Below are 20,079 nucleotides of genomic sequence, written 5' to 3'. Positions count from 1 at the left end.
GTGCCTGAGCGGGGCGGGCGCGCAGCGGTGACGCTCCGCGCAGGGCGGAAAGAGGCGGAGGCGGCGGCGGCGAGGAGCGCTACTGGTTATTATTGGAACCGATACAAAAGGCGGGCGGCGCCGGGGCCCCCGCCCCGGGCCCGCGGCACGGCAGCAGGCGGCGGCCCCGGCCGCACGGCCCGAGCGGGCTCGGTGCAGGCGCCGGCGGCAGCGCGGGGCGCTCAGCCGTAGTGGTACACGAAGTCGTAGCTGCTCGGCTCCTTGGGGATCGGCGGCGGCGCTTCGGGGATCTGGATGTTCTCCAAGTCCAGGAGCCTCAGCTTCATTTCCATGCTCAGCAGCGTGTCCAGGTCACTCTTGGTCAGCTCACTGGACATGTCCTTCCCCAAGAGAGCATTAAGCCCATCAATCCAGATACAGTACTGTGGAAAAGAAGGGGTAATTCACGGCTCCAGGCATAAGTGATACCTTATGTTGAATCTTTTCCATCCATGCAAAAATCAGAGAACTTCATGACAGGAAACACTGGAGGGAGTTAATATGTAGGGAAAAAATCCCAGCCTTAACCCCAAAACAGCGCCCACAGAGATTTCCAACAGAAGTTACAAGCCTAGAGGAAAGCGTGAACCCATGGCTCTAGTAGAGGGACAGGAGTTTCCACTGTGGCATAACAAATGAAAAAAGTAAACCTTTTCCAGGCATCATAGGAAGAAAAAATGTAGCAGTCCAGACTAGGGGAAATTAGTGTGGGATTTTTTTTTCTTTTTAAATGAAAAAGATAACTGAGGGGAAAAAAAAAAGATGGTTCATACTAAGCATCACCAACATATGCTAAGAATGAATCTGGTGAGAGACATCCTGCTTGAGTCTCTAATGAGAAGCAACCAATCCTTAATCTCTGAAGTTAATTGCTATATATTCTACTGCTTAACCACTATGTTCCTTACCTCATATTTATTAGGTGCAATGAAGTTCAAGGTCTCATCGGGATCATATAATATGGAGAAGGCCAATTCTAACACTTCCTAAATGGAAAAGAATCTTTCATTCACCAACTCAACAAAACATGGCAGCACCTTCTGCCTGCCTCCCTGAGAGAGCTGCCTTGCTGCAGCTCAGCTCACTTTCCCATATTGGTATTCTGAGCAATTCTGAAGAGACTACAGCACAATCACACCATGCTCACAAGCTCCTTGCAGTCACAAAGCAATACTAGGAAAGGGCCCAGACAGGACATGGAGTTTGTACACAACACACCTGCAGCGGAGATCATTCACTCCTGTTGCTTGCTTTCAGTCTTAAACACTGCAGCATTAGATACTAATGACAGCAAAAAGGGAGCACTTACCTTATTCTGTTTCAGTGCACTTTTCTCCTTCATATGTGGACAATCCTTCCCTGTGACAATGGCTTTGATGTCTGCAACTGGAACTAACAGTGAAAAAGTGAAACTCCCAAACAAGCAATCCTAACCAGGAAAAGACAGAACTTTGTCTTGTCTTTGCAACAGAACACTTTGGTTTTTTAGCTCCTTAGTGCAGTTTTCCAAAACACGTTATCAGTAACACATCCCTGCAGCTGGCTATTAAAAAAGAAATACCAAGCAATTCCAAGAATGGAAAAATTTGGGCAATGACCAGAAGTTGGTATCCCCTCAGTCAGGGCTTTGGCCATAGCTCTTTCATCTTTATCTAGGATTATACTCAGCCTCTAGACAGCAGAGCACAGAAGAGTGCACAGCCTGTAATCAGGACTCACTTTTTTCTTGTAGAGATTCAAAGGTCACTTCCCCCTGGGCATTATCTTCCAGATCTCCATAGTGTAGCACCTTGTGATTCAGAGCCAGGCGACAATACCAGAATCTTTCTGGAACACACACCAAGTACAGTAAGCTGAGCAAGATCATTCACATAAGATCTCACAGCCACTACATTACAGCCTCTCCACCCAATCCACCTGCTGGCCCAGTTCCTCAGCACAGCTTCTTATTTGTGAGGAGTTGGCTGTATTCTTAGAAATACACATCTGTGCCATCCCAAACTACTGGCTGACGTGGACAGCCCAAGTAACCAGCTTTTCTTTCTGGCAACATTCGTGCCGACAGATTAATTAATTAGATCTTATTTGCTACGTTCTTCACATGAAAAAATACAGTAGACACTGTCACCTCACCTTGTCTTCTGCGATTTCCAATTTTTCTAAAGCTACTTCCCTCACAAAGCCTGTTCAGGCGCTGTTGCTTTATCAGCTCCAAGATCTCAGGCTGGATTTTCTCTCTCAGCTCCCTGGCAGTCAAATATTAAAGAATAAGCAGAAAATGGAGATAATGGCAAGGACAGAAGGCAATTGTTTTTGTTAGGCACATACACAATAGGTGGAGACTGGAAGTCATCTTGGCTCATTCTCTCCGACTGGCGTAGCCGCAGAATCTCAGAATAGCTCAGGCTGCGCAGTTTGCTCTTGAACTGGTCCAAGGAGTTTGGTTTAGAGGGGAGAGCCCGTGTGATCTGTTCCCTAACGACCTGCATAACCTAAAGACGTGGTACAGGAAGAAAACGAAGTCACGTTACTGCTGCTTAATGGCAGCAGAGAATCAGGGCACAGCTCAGTGGCAGCAAAGAACTGACATGGGATAACGGGCCAGGAGTATCCATGTACTAGTGACTTTGAAGATCCAGAAGAACCAAGAATGACCTCAGGTCATACCAAATAAAAGTTGAGTCATCCTCCTTTACAGCCCATATCAATCCCGTCACATCTTCTGCATCTTACTCTTTAACCAAATGTACAGGCTGAGTGAACATGTGCTGATCTACAAAAGATTTTACAAAAATATCTCTTCTCCACCCTGACCTTATTAAAATCTTCTGCTGTTGCCCTCATTTCTTTCCAGGTCTTGTTCAACAGCTGGATACAGATGGCAAACAGCTCCTCAAATGCACGGTCATGGGTGAAAAACATGGGGTGATAGTCATTCCGGCCTTCATTGGCTTCAGAAAGAAACAAACCACAACCAGGTAAGCATACTGGACAAAAGGTACTAGGAGTAACTAAAATCCACTACAGTGACAGACACCCGATGGTGTGCAACAGTACTTAGTCCAAGAGATTAAGACAGTTCAATACTTTGTCATCCCATAGATAGTTTATTGATGACAGCAACTATCCCCACACTTCACCATGCAAACCTCTGTGACTCATGCCCTTTTCATCCTGGTCCCCCAAAACACAGTATTTCTCACCTTCCTCTGGGGGAATTTCTTACAGTGGTTAATTTTCTCAGAACACTGTTCTGAGACTGTCAGAACAAATAAACTTTTCCCAAGTACATGATGGTTTCAAGACTAATTTTTTTATGCAGCACCCTCCTGAAGCTCTGGGAAGTTGAAGCTTTCTGCTTGTATCAGTTTTTCAGGAGAACCACTGAACACACACCAAAATTTCTTACTTTATTTCAATAGCGGTATTATCACTGGGACACCAACAGTGCCAACTCCAAGCTCCCCCTGTCCTTACATGGCAGAAGTGAGATCAAAGTACAAATGCTTATGAATATTGGTTTCTAGAAGCATCAGCCCAGCAACCTGTAAAGCTGGGTAATAAATGGTACTTACGGAGTTCCCCAACTTGTAGGATCTCACAGAGCATCCTGGTGAGCTCAATGGCACTGCGCCCAAAGGGACACTCGTGTTTATCTTCTCGACTGCTGTTCTCCAGAACAATCTACAAGAACAGGATGCCACACACACTAAGAAGAGCTGCTGGGGTGTTGGCATCTCTAAAAATCAGCAGCTTTACATACCCTGATATAGGTGTCCTGATGAAATTTGGCTAAGTAAAGCATGTTGTCCAATGCCAGCATCCCAGGAGGAGTCTGTGTAAAATCCATGGCTGGATTGATGTGATTCTGTGAAAAGAGTGTGTAGAAAGAATCCAAACAAATTAACTCAAAGAAATTGTGTGAGAACCTTTTCTGAATGAATTTTAAACCACCTGTCAAGCACTCCCTCACATCTATCCAAGAGACACCTGCTGACAGTGCTATCCAAACTTTCTAGAGGAGAGGTTGATTCCAAGTTCTTCATACTATAGTAAGGAAATGCACCTATGCTAAGGAAATACCTCCAGAGAACACCTAATGAACCTTGGCATTTAACCCATCAGCAAGTTCATAATGATCTTCCCCAGAAGTGTGAGTGTAACAATCTCTAAACTCAGATGCTGAAGTACAGTAAAGGAAACAGCTACTTCTGTTCCTTATTTCCCCACAACTCTGATGGAGATTGCTTAGAGTGCCTTCCCAAGGTTTACAGTCGCTCTCTAGATACATACAGTGAATCCCAGCATCTTGTAGTCCTTGGTGTACATGGCTTTGCGTTTCTCTGTTCCACCGCCAGGGACAGTGTTGCTGTCAGACTCTGCATCAAATGCAATTCTTCTCAACTCAAAGATGATGTCTCTCTGTGCCTGAAGGACAGAAGGCAGGGAAATGGTAACGTGATCAATCACTACAGCAGTATTTTCACATAACACAGTCCTGCATCTCTCTTCAGAGCTCACACAATGAACAGAGAGAGATGCCAAAGGTCATAAATACTACGCACAAACAGGCAATCCATTTCAAAATGGCAAGTTTCAGTACAGTGGGTAATGCAAAATATTTGTATGCATTTTTCTTTAACTGTAAGTTTAGTTACAGGCAATTTCTAGGCATTCAGATAATGCTATGGCATTTCTCATTAAAGACTGCAATACAGCTGAGTAGTAGACACCTTAAAAATGCCCACTTTTCCTCCTATACTGCAAGGAAATGGATAAAATGATGTGCCTTCCATAGAGGCAAAGTAACTGGTTTGATAGCTGGCATCACACCGGTCAAGAAAGGAATATATGACTTTCAGTGCCCACTTACATCTCCGAGTCCCACAGCATGCAGTGGGATGGTCATGAACATACCCTAATCCTAAGGTTTACAATGTGAGGGGTGAGTCTGAACCTTTATGTACCATCTACTGCAAATAGTGCTAGGGAGCTCAGGAATAAGGCCCCTTGTCTATTCCATTCTATCAGATCTTATTCAGCTCTAATAGTGACCTGATCATTGGGATCCATCTTGGTCATCATTCTCTCTTCCAGGAGATTAAAGGTCAGGACCTGTAGGACGTAGAGCTGATGTGCCATTTCCGTTTTAATGGGGCGGTTTCCTCTGATCACATGCTGCAAAATAAAGGAGAGGGTAGAAATTAAGAGAATGCAAATAAAAGCTGAGGTATTAGCCCTAGGCATATGCCAGACTGCATGTACATCTCTCTATATGAAGATTGAGTTGTTTAACCTCCATACTCCACCAGAAGCATAATTATAATGCTCTGTAAGAGCAGAAAGCAGCATCCTGATAACTCCCTTTTGAACAAGTTTTGCCTTTGAAAGAGTCCCTTTTCTGAAAGTGCCCTGAGGGCAGCAGAATTTACACTATGCATAAGTGAAACCTTCATTGAGAGGACATCAGGAAGCACTCTGTCATTCCAGACATACTTACATTTAGGATTATAGACCTCAGGTGCTTCTGGGCAAATGCATTAGCCATTTCCTGTTGTGGAATTTAAAGATGAAATAACATGAGTGAAATATAAACAGAAAGCCCACACCGTGTAGAAAGGAGAAAATGAAGGAAGCCTATGAATTGGAGACAGCATTGGCACACAACGAAGTGCTTTTCTACAGACTGTCAATTTACCATGGCAAATTACCACAACTCATAGATGGCTCCCCGACAGAACATCACTAGTGTGGAGAAAGGCACTAGCATAAAATCAAAGCACAGAAGCAAATTTAGCTTAATGCTGGACATCAAATGGTACTTCACTATTAGGAGATATACAGTGGGTTGTGCAGGAAAAACCTGCCGTCTACAAGATCTTCCTCCAATTAGCATTTCATGGCTTCCTACACCAAGGCAAAACACCCAAGATAACAAGTACTATGGGATGCAGGTTTTAGGCCTCCTCCCTCTCAAAAACTCTCCCCCTGAAATTTATTTCCTTTATCCATCTCTAAAGAGATGTTCAGAAGTCAGCTTGAGGACAATTTGCAGAAGCATTTCAGTTTACAAAAATACAGGCTAGTAATTTTCATGCTTAGAGGAAAGCTTCCACTTTCCCTCTTGACTGCATGGCTTCCTTCTCTAAGTGAAGAGGGTTTCCCAAACATCAAGTCATGATGACAAACAGTCACAGCAGATGCAAGATGCCATCAGTTCCAGCAGCAATTATACATGCACCTGCAAAAACCGAACCTGTGCTTTCCTTGTAAATTGTGAAGATGCACTGGCCAATGTAACAGTGACCTCACTACCCCTGCTAGGAGAATGGCACAAGTGCTAATGTCAAGTTGAATATTACCATGAGTTCGCTGCTACAAGCAAACTCTTTTGGATAAGAAAAATCTGTTGGGCATTGTATCATCTGGAAGAAGTCCAAAAGAACTGACAGTCTGAGATCTCTTCACATTCCTGTGCAGTGCAGATTGAGAATTGGGAGCAGATGTGGAGTCTCAGACAATTGCACTCAATCAGCTGTACATGATGAGCAATCCAAGACTTTTCAACTGCTCATATCAACAACACTCTTGACAGAGTAAGAAGTCTGGTAAAATGTGTGCATTAACCTTGTTCCAAGTCCCTGTTATGAGTTTTGATCCAGACAGAAACCTCCTAAACCAAGACAGTGACTGACAGCCAAGCCGTAATGGCTGTGAGTTCAGCAGCACTCATGTTACAACCAAAGTGAGTCAGTGCTTGAGTGGAAGGTATCTAAGGAGCATCTAGATGAAGTAGGAGGTGTTTTCAGAGAGAACACACTGCCCTCTGAGTCATTATTTTCTACTACTATTTGTGAGATGTAGCACTGAGAACAGGACATGGCTCTGTTGTTAGGATTTGCTCATGCATGCGACACAAAGAATCCTTTCTCTGAAGGAATTGGTTTGTACATGGGATGGAGTTAACAGGTGACTGAAGCAGATAAGAAGTGGGAAGGACAAAGACAATTAAACAATTCTGAACAGCATAGAAAGAAGCATGAGTACGCACACAGTCTAACCACTGCTAAGGGATCTCTAAGGCCCACTGTGCTGCTTGATGGTCACAGAACACAGAATGATTTATGCTGAAAGAAATGTCTTGAGATCATCTAGTCCAACTCTGCTGATTCAAGCAACATCAGACAGATCTGGTTGCCCAGGACTGTCCAGCCAGGTTTTTAGTATCTCCACAGATGAAACTCCATAATCTCTCTGGGTAACCTGTTCCAGTGTTTGACCACTCTCATATTTATGTTGTGTGTCTGTGCACGTGTTCATGTAGAATTTCCTGGGTTTTAAGCTGTGCCCACTGCGTCCTGTCCTGTCAGTAGGCACAACTGAGAGAAGTCAGGCTCCCTCTTTTTTATTCCCTTCCATCAGATATTTAAACACATAAGACCTCCCTGAACCTTCTCTTCTTGAGGCTAAGCAATCCCAAATCTCTCAGGCTCCATTCGTACAGAAGATACTCCAAGTCCCTTATCAACTTCATGACCCTCTGTGGTCATTTGGATTGTGTTCAAGGGAGGGGAAAACAAATGAAAGATCCCTTGAAATTTTGTTTGCTATGAAGTCTACTATCTTTGCTGAATTACCAACAGAGGAGTATAATTTTTCTTATTTTCATGTATTAAGCATATCCATTAAGTTTAGAAATTATGTAACATTTACTGAGATGGCAGTTTCCACTCTGAAGGCGCTGCATCCTCAAAAAAAGTGGAACATTCTCTGTGCCATGCAGAAAACCAAAAAACGTACCAGTATCTCAATACAGAAAGTTCCAAATCAACCTATTAACAAGAGTGATGACTTCCCTGGAGTTAGTACAGGGAAAAAAATATTCTTACACTACAATTCTCATAAGGGAGAAGTCAAATTAGGCAGAATTTATGCTCTATTCCCAAGTCAGCATCAAGTTTCGTGACTGCTCTTCACAGACAAACAGCTCTATCTTTAGAAGGATGCAGCTGGATATGAAACTGTCATTAACACAAGTGAGATTTGGGGTATAAACTCATGCTGCAATAAGTTTAAGGAGATTCAGATTGCTAAAGGACTGATTCCAGTTCCACAATTGGTTCACCTGGTCAGTCTTGCAGTATCAGTTTCCTTTTATGACCATCTGTATGACCTTGTGTGCACAATAAGTCATTTGGGGTTTCTCCTGCTACTGATTCTTCTCCCCTCCACAGTCTGAGTGCATCCCCAGGAGTCCTCCCGCCCTTCTCCCTAGGTTCATCCACTCTCTGAGGCTTGTGGGCATCATCCCTGGGATACAAGGAGGCATAGCTAGAGAAAAGCTAACATGCCTAGTTCCCCTACATGACCAGCCCCCAGGCTTGAGTTACTTACAGTGATGGGCAGGTCTAGTGGGTTAAGCAGCTTGTCCTGCTGGCAGAAAGCAAAAAAAGGCACAAAGAGAAGCAGACAGGATTTAGCTTGGAGTCCAGGAATAAGGCAACAAACAGGGCACTAGAGAAGAAAGACTTAACACAGCAAAGCTACACAATACACACATATGCACATCTTACAGGTAGCTGAGATCTTGGGAGTTTCCTCAGACCAGGACAGTGTTTCATTTCTCACACTTGCCAGCAGGAATATCCCCCTATGACTTAAGAAAGATCCCTTTTTGGGGGAGAAAGGGGTGGGGTGTTTTTTTTTTAAGTACATACAGCCCCAAGGAGTCTACCCAGCCTACCTCTCCCATACATAATTAACTTAAAAAAACTTGCCATGCTGTCTGGAGGCTTACTTTCTGTCTCTGAAGGTCTTTCAGAATCCTTTCTGAGCATCTCCTAAATATAGATGTGTGCTCCAGGACACATCATTAATGGGATGGTACTTTTTCTCCTCTGTTGCCGTACTGAAACAGCCACTCAAGTTCTTGGCAAGGTCTGAGGTCTACCTTGCCCAGACAATATGATTTCTGAGGCATAAACAGCCAGGCAGCAACCATTATTCAGGTTTAAAGTCAAAAGGCAAGAACAAACCTGTCTCTTGTCCTCAGGTGCCTTCAGGAAGAGGGCATTGATCAAGGCAATGGCATATGTCTGAATCTCTTGGTTTGAGCTGCAGAACAAAAAAGGGAGGCTTTGTAAGGCAACAGGCAGTATAGAGTATTACAGCTTGGTGCTTTACCTGCACCATGAGAACACTGATTACAGCTGTCTTGCATTTTCAACAGACAAGCAGGACTCATGTAAGCCATGCTCATGATTCCCAATTCTTCAAAAGGCTTGCAAAAACCTGAGAGAAGTTCGTGACTGACAGGTCCATTATCCGGGAGACAGAGCAGACTGCAGCCCAGCACTGCCAGTTTGTTTCCAGTGCTGAAACTATCTCTGTAAAACCTGGTTATAGTACAGTCTGCCACATGGATACAGCCTGAAACTTGTATGGAGCAAGTAATTTTTCTCCCCTATGCCAACGGAAGCCACCAAAAGCAAATGGACCTAAGGGGAAAGAATGCTTCACTGAAGAATTTCTTCAGGTAAAGGGTGCTTAGCTCCATCCTAGGTCACACACAGCATGTGGTTTCAACTGCCATGTTCAAAACAGCACAAAACTAGGCTTCTAAATGCCAATGATATTATTCTGCCCTCATCCTGATATTCTATCAAATCCAGGTTTGTTTCTTGCAATACTCTCTTTCTGGTAGTACACCTTGGCTGGACACCAGGCGCCTTCCAAGCCACTCTATCCCTCCCCTCTTCAGCAGGACAAGGCAGGGGAGAAAACAGGATGGGAAAAACTCAAAAAAGGCAGCTTAATAAAGCATAAGTAAAGGCTGTGCATGAAAGCAAAGGAAAACAAAAGATTTATTCTCTACTTCCCATTAGCAGGTGATGTCCAGCCACTTCCTGGGAAGCAGGGCTTCAGTACAGACAGCAGTTGCTTTGGAAGACAAATGTCACAGTAACAAATGCCCCTCATCCCTCCTTTCTCTTAGCTTTTATTGCTGAGCAGATGTCATAAGGTCAGTTTGGGTCAGCTGCCCTGGCTATGCCCCCTCCCAAGATCTTGCCCACCCTCCAGGGTACTGGGTGAGGGGAGGAAACATTGGAGAGACAGTTCTGATGCTGGAGCACTGCTCAGCAGCAGCCAAAACACTGGGGTTTTTATCAACACATTTTCAGCTCTCAGGGCACAGTACAGCAGTGTGAGGGCTGTTCTGGGGAAGTGAACTTCATCTCAGCCAGACCCAGTGCACTCTTGCATCAACCTCTTCTGATGAACAGAAGCCCAGTGTATCACCTAAACAAACTTTTGTGCATGAATATACCTCTTTTAAAAATATTTTTTTTATTTAACTACACATGTAGAAATAAATTTTTTATAAAAGATCTAAACCCAATACTTCTTTCAGCTTAAATACCTATTTTCCTCACTTTGACATATCTCTGGATAACGACCATATTCTTTCTTCTATTGCTCCCTTCCATTTTTTTTTCATTTTGGTCAATCTGCTGTACTTCAAACATGCAAATCTCCATGCATCATCCTAGGTTTTTCTTGGGCCTCTGAGCTGCACAGGTCTCTGAAGTCTGTCATTCATTTTGCTCTCCTTTTCAGGGTTGTTGCTCTTTTCATCACACTGCTTGCTTTTTGACAAAGCAGAACAATTTTTAGGTTAGTTTGTCCTCTTCTAACTCATCTCCTTTGGACTTGTTTCCATGGTCATGTTCTTCCAGAACATATCCTCTGTTTTGAACTGTTCCCTCCTGATGGTCTTGCCAAGAAAACCACCAGCAAATCCTGACTCACCCTCCACCTCCCTTTTCAAAATACTCCCTGCATAGATGCTTTCTTAAGTGACCAAATGTGTTCTGGAAGCACTTAAGCACACAAGTTTGTGTCTTGAACAAAGATAATTTGCTTAAAAAAACTGCACAAGTGTGTTCAATGTTGGGACCAAATCTGTGTTTGATTAAATCCAAAATAATAAAGCTGAAAGAACATATACTCTTTGCAGAACAAAGCTGCTGGAGTGTTCAGGAGAACTTGTTCAGCTTTTCTGTTAACCAAATTCAAATGTATAAACATTCCAAGCACACAGTGACATTGATGCAATACTTTGTTTGCCCTATAATTTTGTTAACCTACTGTTCACTGATTAAGGAGTGAAAAGTACAAACAGTGCTTTTCCACATGTTCAGAATTAAAAGGCTTGAAAACCCAACCTACTCAAACTCTAACAATTACATGCTGGTTTTTTATATGGAAGAGTAGAACTGACCCAAACAAACAGCCCTAAGAGACAGATATTAATTTGCCAGTTTGTTTGGAAAGAGAGGAAGGAGATGAAGCAAATTTTTATTCCCTTCAAGCAAGAAAAGCAATTGTTTTCTGCCTCAGTATGCAGGACAAAACCCCGAAGATGAAGAGCTCTTAGCTTCTAGTGGAGACAATTTAAGGAGGGGTAAAAGTGACAGACAGCTGGATGCAGAACCTTTGGGAAGTTTAGTGAAATGCAGGTTTGGTCCTAGCACTGAACACACTTGGGCAGTTATTTTAAGCTAAATATCTTTGTTCAAGACTCATGTGCCCAAGTGCTTCCAGAACACAGAACATATTTTTATAGGATCTCACTTTTTAAAAAAAATCCATTAGAAATCTTAAAGGTCAAGTAAGTTGTCATATTGGTAATGCTTAAAAAATATCATCTTTAAGTGTTTCAAATGTAAAGTGATGTATTTTAAAATAAACAAGCAGTCAAAAAATGGGTGTAAATCACATCATTGCTGGGTGGACACTCACACTTGCAGGTGAGAAATGAGCTGTCCCACGGTTATCTCCTCTGCAATCTTCTGGTACAGAGTCTGGCTGTTGAGCACCATGCTCTCCAGGATGGCCAGGGACCGCTGCAGGATGGACACATCCACCATGGGCTGACTCACGTACCCTGCAATCTAAAAACACAGGAACCAGCAGGTCAGCTGGTGCCCATCCAGGAGGCCTTGTGGTGAGTGAGACAGGGCTCAGAAAGAGGAGTGCACTGTGTTCTCAGAGAGTACTTGGCTTCTCAGAGTCTTTTGCTTGTCCTGAAAGATGCATTAAAGCATGAAAAGAAATAGTATCCACTCGCCCCCTCCACCCAAACTCACCTGTTTGATGAAGGTTATTGAGACCATGTCCCAGGAGACAATACCGTGGTCCATGAGCTCCAAGAAGGCAGTCAGGGTGAAAGCCAACATCTCACTGTAACTGAGAAATTGAAGAATTCAGTTACAAGAGATCTGCTGGCAAGAAAAAAAAGCCTGCTCAAGCTAGATAAGCTGGGTAAGAGAAAAATGTCACCACGTTCTCCTAATAAAACAGTTTGGCACCTGGGGGAGCAATAAAGTGTATACATTTATGCAGATAATTTTACTGCTTTGTGGAAAGGTATTTTATTTATTTTATTTATTATATATTTAATATATTTATTAAATATAAAATTTATTTTATTTAAATATTTATATTTATTTATGGAAAGGAGAGCAGAGCTAGGGTAGAGATACCAGCAAAGTCACATTCAGTAGCTGCAGTCAGCAAGTCCAAGACAGACTAAAAAGGTATTTTTTCCTGGTTACAAGCACAAATTAAAATTAGCAGCAGTAAGTGCCTAGTCCTGCCACCAGAGACTCACAACCACCTGGATCAGTATTTGGCTAGTCAAAGGAACAAATATGTTTTCATATCAGAAGAAAAACTAAGGAAAGTTAATTGTCCTTCTCTAAATATTGGGACCTGACTTGAAATAAAATGAAAAGCACAGCATGAATTGTGGAAAATTTAATACATAACCACAAGACAGAACGATTAAGGAGACTGAGGGAAAGATTGCAAAAAATGCCAAAAACGCCTTAGTTGCTAATATGTAAAAAAAGCTATAAATGTTATGACAATAAGTTATCAAGACTTTAGAAGTACTTTCAATGAAACATAACAACTACAGCAGGAAATATAAGTGAATTATTTGCATCATAGTTCACTGTGAACGTGCTTGAGGAAACTTCCAGATCAGATTGTGACTGTCTCCTCTGCTGCCTCATGAGGTTTAGCAAATGACTAGAAAGACTTTGCTCCACAGATCAACATTTGCTATAAGGTTGGTTGCTTAACGCCACTTCAGCAAGCAAAATGAGCCCCTTATTCAAGGCCTTCTTCCAGAGTCCTGGAATAAAGGAAACTTACTGGGATAGAAGCTTGGTCCCACTCTCCACAAGCCGTGTCAGCACTGTAATCCCTTCCATGTTGATGAACTCTGTGGCAAAGGTGACGTCTGCTGAAAGTTTCGCCAGTTCCTTCATGGCATCCAGCCGGGCTTCCATGCTGTGCGACTGGATCCTCTCCATCAGCTGGCGAGCTGCCCTAGACTGCCAGGAAAGAGGGATGGTGCCAGTTACAGACCAGTCACCTGCAGTCTGAGTCCTGCCAGCATCAGCATTCTGTCAGAAGCCCATGGGTGGACAGGGAGAGCAGAGCCAGGATAAAGATACCAGCAAAGTCACATTCAGTAGCTGCAGTCAGCAAGTCTAAGACAGACTAAAAAAGGCTTCTCTCAGCAACAGTTACAGCCAAGCAGGAGGTAAAATGCTATTTTACATATTAGAGCAAATGCCTGTTTTTCTCCTTGCTGAGGTGAGTGGAGGTGGGTATAGAAATATGGAGCAACACCATTAAAGAAATACAGTATTAATAAAAAGTCTCATAGATTCAAAGAGAAGCACGAGCACATTTTGTGTATCCACAAGACATTCTGTAAGATTTCTCAGACACAGATCAATGACATCCTCTTAATTCCCTCTTGTCCAAGTACCTTCTCCCAGTTCTACTCACCCTCAGCTCTATGCCACTTGCACAAAAAAAGTTTAAGAATTTAAATAAAACGAAAGCTGCAAAAGATGACTTTTGAGGTCACAAGAGCAACGCTTCAGCAGGAACAACCTCCTCTTCATCAAATTTGTCGTTATATTAATTTTTTGCATTCAGTCACTGGAACTGCTGCTTTCTGACTGACCCTGCCAAGTGCACTCATACTGAGAATGCATTTGTCAGGTGTTTCACAACATCCTAATCTGGGAGATGCATTAAAACTGTAGACTGGATTTATTTACAGAAAGCCCTATAAAAGGGCAGAGCATCCAAAGGAAAGACACACACCACAGTCAGGATGGAAAACAAGGAGTGTGTGCCTCACTGTGTGGAATGGCCCACAACAAAGGCAACCCCCCTGCAATTTGGGGAGAAGGAGAAAGAAAAGCCAAGAGGCAAGAAACAGCCTGTCATCCATGGAGAGTTACTGAGAAAGAGGGAGGTGAGGAAGCGTTTACCGGGGAGACTGCCAGCTGTAGGATCGTTCCATTCTTGATGTCACAGCGAGTCTGAAAGAAAACAAACTGTGAAAAAGTGGGGGGGGAAAGAACCCAACCAGATCTACAGCACCCATCTGTATGCACAAGTAAAGAGGCTCCCATGCCACACAACCCTACTGAGGGTACCACACCTACAGGCATGCAAGGGGAGCAGTGCAAAGCTCCTCAGCTGAACGGCACCATTTGAGTCTGAGTCTCTCTGAGAGCAGAGATGCTGCTCCTCAAGGATTAGTGCCAGCATTGTTCTATGACTCTAGTCCAAGGCATTCTGCACTCTCACCCAGGACATTAACAAACTGCTGCCTCTCACACTGACCTGCTCTGTGATGTACAGCTGAGGACCATCAGCATAACGCAGCGTGTAATACTCAGGGTTTGGCAACGACCACCTGGCAGAGGAAGAAGAAGGATACATTAAGCTTCTTCCTCCTCTTTCTTCTGGCTCTCAATTAGGAAGTAGAGCTTGATCCCAGGAAGGTGCAAAAGAACTTTCAAGCAAAGCTTTAGCAGGGGGAAATTAGGCCTCCCAAAGAGGAGAGAGAACCTCTCTTGAGGAGAATGTGGGACTTCAGCCTACTCTAAACTCCATGGAACATCTGAATAGGCCTACACTTCAAGAATTGCAGGATGGGCCAATCCTCAGAGACACTGACCCTAGGGCATAAAAATGCATACACTTAGAACTGGAATAAAAAGGAAGGCCCTCATTTTCAAGGAGCTCCTTTTTTCAAAGGAGATCCTTTTCTTCACAATTTAAACCCCAGCCCATTCCATGGCCAAAACTGGCAGCAGGCAGCACAGACTGTGCTAGCAGCACATTAACAAGCAGCAGACTTCCACAGTAACCCAGCAAGATGTGTCAGCAGGACAGACTTTCTCCACAAGGGTTCCCAGAGAACTACTCACCCATCACAGACCTCCTTGATGATGGATGCAAGAGGCCTTTTCTAGAACAGAAAGAGAGTCCTCAGTAGTCGTGTTCCTCTCAACCAGAAAGGAATACTGCCCATTTCTATGCTTCCCACATTCCAGTATCAACGCTGGGGTGCCTTTCCTCCCCCACCTGGTTACCATGTCTCACCTGATCTATTTCCAGCAGCTGGGCATTGGCACCTGGCCACTCAACAGCCACTTTCACAATGTCTGAAGGTGGTGGCATTGCTCCAGACTCCTCCAGGTGCCTTTACAGCAGCATACACCTCCACACCTGTTAAGAGAAAGGATAGTGAGCATCTTCTCTGAAAGCTATTTCACTTGCTACATTGGATCTAACACCAAGCTTCAAAATACCTAAGACGAGGTTTCCTGGGCCTGATAGGAAACATCCAGTATTACCAGTGATCAAGGCCTCACAGAAAGAGCACGTTGTGAAATTGTATGCCCAACCTCATCACCCAAGAAATACTTCTGAGAACTTGCTGGGGCACTCACAAGGAGGATCACTGATCAGCAAAGCCCCATCTGCCACCCACTGTCTGTACTAGCAGCTCCGTTTGCAGCTACTAAAGCAGCAGCTCCCTAGGCTCAGCTGCAGTCTGTGAGTGAGAGCAGGAACAGACTGCCCAGGTTGCCTGCCTCCCATGGGCTGGTGTTTACTGGATGCCCCATCCAAATATCTCAGATAACTTGATCCACTCAGGATACCCGAACAGGCCTTTAGGCAAAGCAGCAGCAGCTAGCTTTATCTTATTCCCTTCCTGCAACATCATAAATCCAAAACATGAGCATCCATCACAGAAAATAAGGTAACTCAGCACTTCCTCTGGAAGTCTACTTTTCACTCCTTTATCTGCCTTTCAGAGCATAAGCTTGTGTTCAGGGTTTGGCCCCAGTCAGTAGTCAGTCATTTGTGCCCAGAAAATTGGACTGCATGACTTCCTGCACTCCTATGACAGCCAGATTTGGTCCACTTTACCACTCCACCCCTTGGGAAGTATCTGGCCACCCAGATTCAGAATTTCATTATATTCTGGAAAGTCTACCCCAACTGACAGAGATGGCTACATGTCAGTACTCCTGGCCTTCTCTTTCTGTTTGAGCACCAATCACAAGAATGGCTTGCATTTTCTTAAAACTCATAAAATGGCTTTAAGACTAAACACATCTCATGCAGAAAAGTGCCAGTCAAGTTAGGTTCAAAACAACATCTCCAACCTTTCAGATAAGCAGCACACATTAGCTGGCCTTGGAAAAGCAGCAGACTTGGGGCACAAATGAGGGTAACTACCAATATACAACCAGTACTCCCCAAAGAGCCCAATTTGTATGACACCCCCAGACCTGCAGGATATACAGCTTTCTATGTATTAAATCTAGAAACAGGCAGGCAGTTCCCAAATGGTGTGTGATTTCCACTCACTGTTCTCCAGCAATTAAAGGCTATGATGGCCTAAACCTGAAATCCTGAGAAACGTTAGTCCTGTGCAAAAGCACACACACAACATCCCCAGTTACCAGCCTGTAATAACTGAACAGGTAATTACCTCTCCCACGAGCGAGCCAATTCTGAACCACAAAATATCTAAATCCATTCAGTGTTCAAGGCACAGCAAATACACAGTGAAGAGACAAGGCTCAAAGATTACTCCCAGAGTATTAAGAACTGAATTTGCAACTTTTAAAACTAATTTACCCATGAGTAATTTTGCATGAGTAATTAGCATCTAATTACCACTTCTCCCTTCAGCCACTTGCAGTACAGTCATAGTCTTTTATTTGTATTGCAAGTGGCAAGTTGCTACTGAAAAGTACAAGGAAATACAGCACCTTATATGCCAAAACAAAGACATCCAGATTACTAGAGGTAGAAGCATTTACAAATCTCTAACTTGTCTTTTCCCACACAAAGAACAGGCCTCATTCAGAGAGGGGAAGTGCCCATTAAAACAGAAGCACTGCTATGAGGGGAAATCCTGCAGAAATCATAGAACAGTTAGGTTGGAAAATACCCTTTAGATCATGAAGTCCAACCACAAATATAACACTGCCAAGTCCACCACAAAACCACATCCCTAAGAACCATATAAATGAAACAGGAGGTTCATGAAACAGGAGTTTCATCCCCAAAGAAGTACTGCAGAGGCACACAGCACCTAAAGGTCATGCACTCTACCTGCAGCTCCCCTGATATCCTCACCACCAAAACCAGGGACCAACAAAGTTGTATTGCCCTACTTTGATATCTCCAAAAAAAAAAGCTCTCAGCTGCATACAAACTCAAAGTAACTCACCATGATATTTAAGACTTATTTCTGCCCCAAATTTCTTCCATAAATGAGCACCCACTCATGACTGGCAACCATGTTCCCTATTCCAATCAATATTCAAGGCACAGCAAATACACAATGAAAGAAACAGAGCTTCAAGACTGATTTTTTTTTTTTTTTGCACAGCAGCACCACAGAGCAGAAACCACAGAGATATCTATCAAGGCAGAGATTTGAACACCAAAGTGACTTGGCTAAAGGAGAACCCAGAGAAGTAGGAATTAAACATTTAAAAAGGCAGGAAACTCTTTAGAACAGTCTTGGGCAAACAATGGTTTGAAGGACCAACACAGATCAATGGCTAAGGAGAAGCAGCTTTCCAGAAGAGAACAAGGAAGACTGGACTACAAATACAAAGGGTACTTCAGGTCAGCCTCTTAACATGAAGTTGTCTGCCAAAAGCACGCTTTGAAAAGATTTCACTGCATGTCTGCAGACAAGAGGGGTGTCAAGATGTTTGGTTCTACAATGGATATTTTGCAGTGCAACAGTCATAGAGCTGATAAAATGACTTCAGAAGCTCTTGTGAAGAAGCACAGACCATGATGTTGCATAATTGTGATTATCAGTCAGTCACTTATGTGCATGCTCTCACAGCACATTCTTCTCAACAGCATGTGAACAGTTTCTCACAGTTTTGTAAAGGGAGACAGAAGCAAAGCTAAAATCCATCAAAAATTAATTCAGTCTGCTTCTGCAGAGTGAGATCTGTCATACAAAGCAGTGGTGCAGGGGTAGCTGCAGGGCAAGGAAAAATCGGCAAAGCCACTAAAACCACACTATTCAAAAGACTTCTGAGAAGCTCCAAGCTAAAACAACTAGAGTATTTTAAGCAGAATTTCCCTATTCACAAACTCAATCTTCTTTTCATCACAGATAGAGAACAAAGTGTGCTGCACACAGAATGAAAATGAGGAGGATGAAAGAACATTCCCTGAAAAAGAAAAGCTGCCTGGTAGAATCCCCCAGTCAACAACTGAATAGCAGCTTCTGAAACCTGTAGATGCAACAAAACACCCTTGGCAGTCCTCAGCAAGTCCCCAGATGGTACCAACGGGCCAAGCTAAAGTTGGAAGTGATGTCGGCAGAGGGACTAATGGGACAGGTGGGCAGAGAAGACACATCCCTTGGCCAAGCAGCATGAAAAGGTAGGAGATAACAGAGCCCAACCCGAGGGCTATGCAATTTTCAATGTTACCTCACTAAAGAAGCGATGAGAAACCAGATAAACCTCTAGATAAACCAGAGAGCCAAATGGCTCAGATTCCCTGCCTCTGGAATCCTACATTCCTCCAAAGGCCTTCCATGGCTGCACTTTGGCTCTAAAGCACCAAGCCTATGGGCCCTGGTCACGCACATTTCAACACAGTACACCAAAGACCATCGCTTGGCAAAGACAGAAACTGATAGCAACAGGCAAAAAGAGAACTGCTTTATTATTTTTACTCAGTCTAGCGACTTCAAAGTCGCCAGCCAGGCGACAACCCCTGAAGCTTGGCCCAAAAAGCAGTTCAAGGCATTAAACAATAATTTTTTGCTAAGCACTACCCGTGCTGTGCCTCGGCTCCCGAGGCAGCAGCGGCCTCGCCCTTCTCGGGGGCTGCTCGGCCCGGGCGCGGCCCCGGGGGCAGCGGGGGCGGTGCGTCGGGAGCGCGGCACAACCGGAGCTGCGGCGGCGGAGCGGGGCCGGGGGCGGGACGACGAGCCAGGCCGGAGCCGGGGCCGCCGGCAAGGAGGGCGGTGGGCGCGGCGCCGCAGCGGGCCCGGGAAGACAGCAGACCCGAGGCGCTCCACCGACGGCTGCAGCCCCCAGTCCCTCTCCTTTCCCCTATCCCTATCCACGCCCTCGCCCACCGCCCGCGCTCACCCGACCCCACCGCGGCCGCTCCGCGTTCCCGCGGCCCCGCCGAGGCGCTGCCGGCGCTGGCACCGCCCCTGGGCGCGTCATGCGCCCGCCGCTGCCATGGAGACCGCGGGGACCATGGAGACCTGACCCGCCGGCCCCGCCACCCCAGCGCACCCCCCTCGGCAGCCGAGTTAATGCCGCTAACCGAGCGTCCCCCGTCCCTGCGCCCCTCCTCGCCTCCGGGGCCGCCGCGGCGGGGCTCACGTCAGTTCCCCGTGCCCACGGTGCCCCGCCTCCGGGAGCGGCTGCGAGCGCCAGGGGCCGGGTGCGCAGGGGCTCATGCAGGGCAGCCGCTCCGCCGCTCGGGCTGGCGCGGGGCTCTGCAGCGGCGCCGCGGCCGCGCTCAGCTCCCTCGGCCCCGACAGCGAGCGTGGGGCACGGAGCTCTGCGCAGCCCCCGCCCCCGGCCCCGGCCACCCCGGCCCGCCCCGGGAAGCGCGTCCGCGGCGCGCCGGAACGGGCGGGGC

At 45.1% G+C, this 20,079-nt stretch overlaps 1 protein-coding gene across 5 annotated transcripts; it reads right to left on the bottom strand.

Moving 5' to 3' along the window:
- Positions 1-67: 67 nt before the first annotated feature.
- On the bottom strand, positions 68-20,049 carry ELMO2 (engulfment and cell motility 2). Of its 5 annotated transcripts, none has more exons than XM_039563305.1 (22): positions 19,759-20,049; positions 15,523-15,648; positions 15,348-15,388; positions 14,758-14,830; positions 14,400-14,450; positions 13,261-13,442; positions 12,189-12,288; positions 11,842-11,993; positions 9,075-9,153; positions 8,434-8,469; positions 5,540-5,590; positions 5,095-5,217; positions 4,333-4,467; positions 3,803-3,907; positions 3,615-3,723; positions 2,854-2,990; positions 2,368-2,531; positions 2,173-2,285; positions 1,759-1,866; positions 1,349-1,425; positions 948-1,025; positions 68-422 (listed from the first exon to the last, which is right to left on the bottom strand). In XM_039563305.1, exons 2-22 carry the CDS (start codon positions 15,598-15,600, stop codon positions 222-224), a joined length of 2,193 nt encoding a protein of 730 aa, XP_039419239.1. In that variant the 5' UTR covers positions 15,601-15,648; positions 19,759-20,049; the 3' UTR covers positions 68-221. The 5 variants fall into 5 exon arrangements, with proteins under 5 accessions (XP_039419239.1, XP_039419236.1, XP_039419237.1 ...); XM_039563302.1 differs by having other exon boundaries at positions 69-422; positions 1,349-1,431; XM_039563303.1 differs by having other exon boundaries at positions 69-422; positions 1,349-1,431; positions 19,791-20,016.
- Between the last annotated feature and the right edge of the window lie 30 nt (positions 20,050-20,079).

Source organism: Corvus cornix, chromosome 20 (genome assembly GCF_000738735.6).
Source record: "Corvus cornix cornix isolate S_Up_H32 chromosome 20, ASM73873v5, whole genome shotgun sequence".
NCBI classification, from domain to species: domain Eukaryota; kingdom Metazoa; phylum Chordata; class Aves; order Passeriformes; family Corvidae; genus Corvus; species Corvus cornix.
Note: the sequence above shows the minus strand (reverse complement) of the source record. Positions and strands in the feature narration are given on the sequence as shown.

Coding starts and splice junctions, on each gene's coding strand:
- ELMO2 (XM_039563302.1), bottom strand. CDS start 15,600: ATGCCACCACCTTCAGACATTGTGAAAGTGGCTGTTGAGTGGCCAGGT. Junction 12,289..13,260: donor GGGACCAAGCTTCTATCCCA/GTAAGTTTCCTT, acceptor TCAATTTCTCAG/TTACAGTGAGATGTTGGCTT. Junction 1,026..1,348: donor GTGCACTGAAACAGAATAAG/GTAAGTGCTCCC, acceptor TTTTCCATTTAG/GAAGTGTTAGAATTGGCCTT.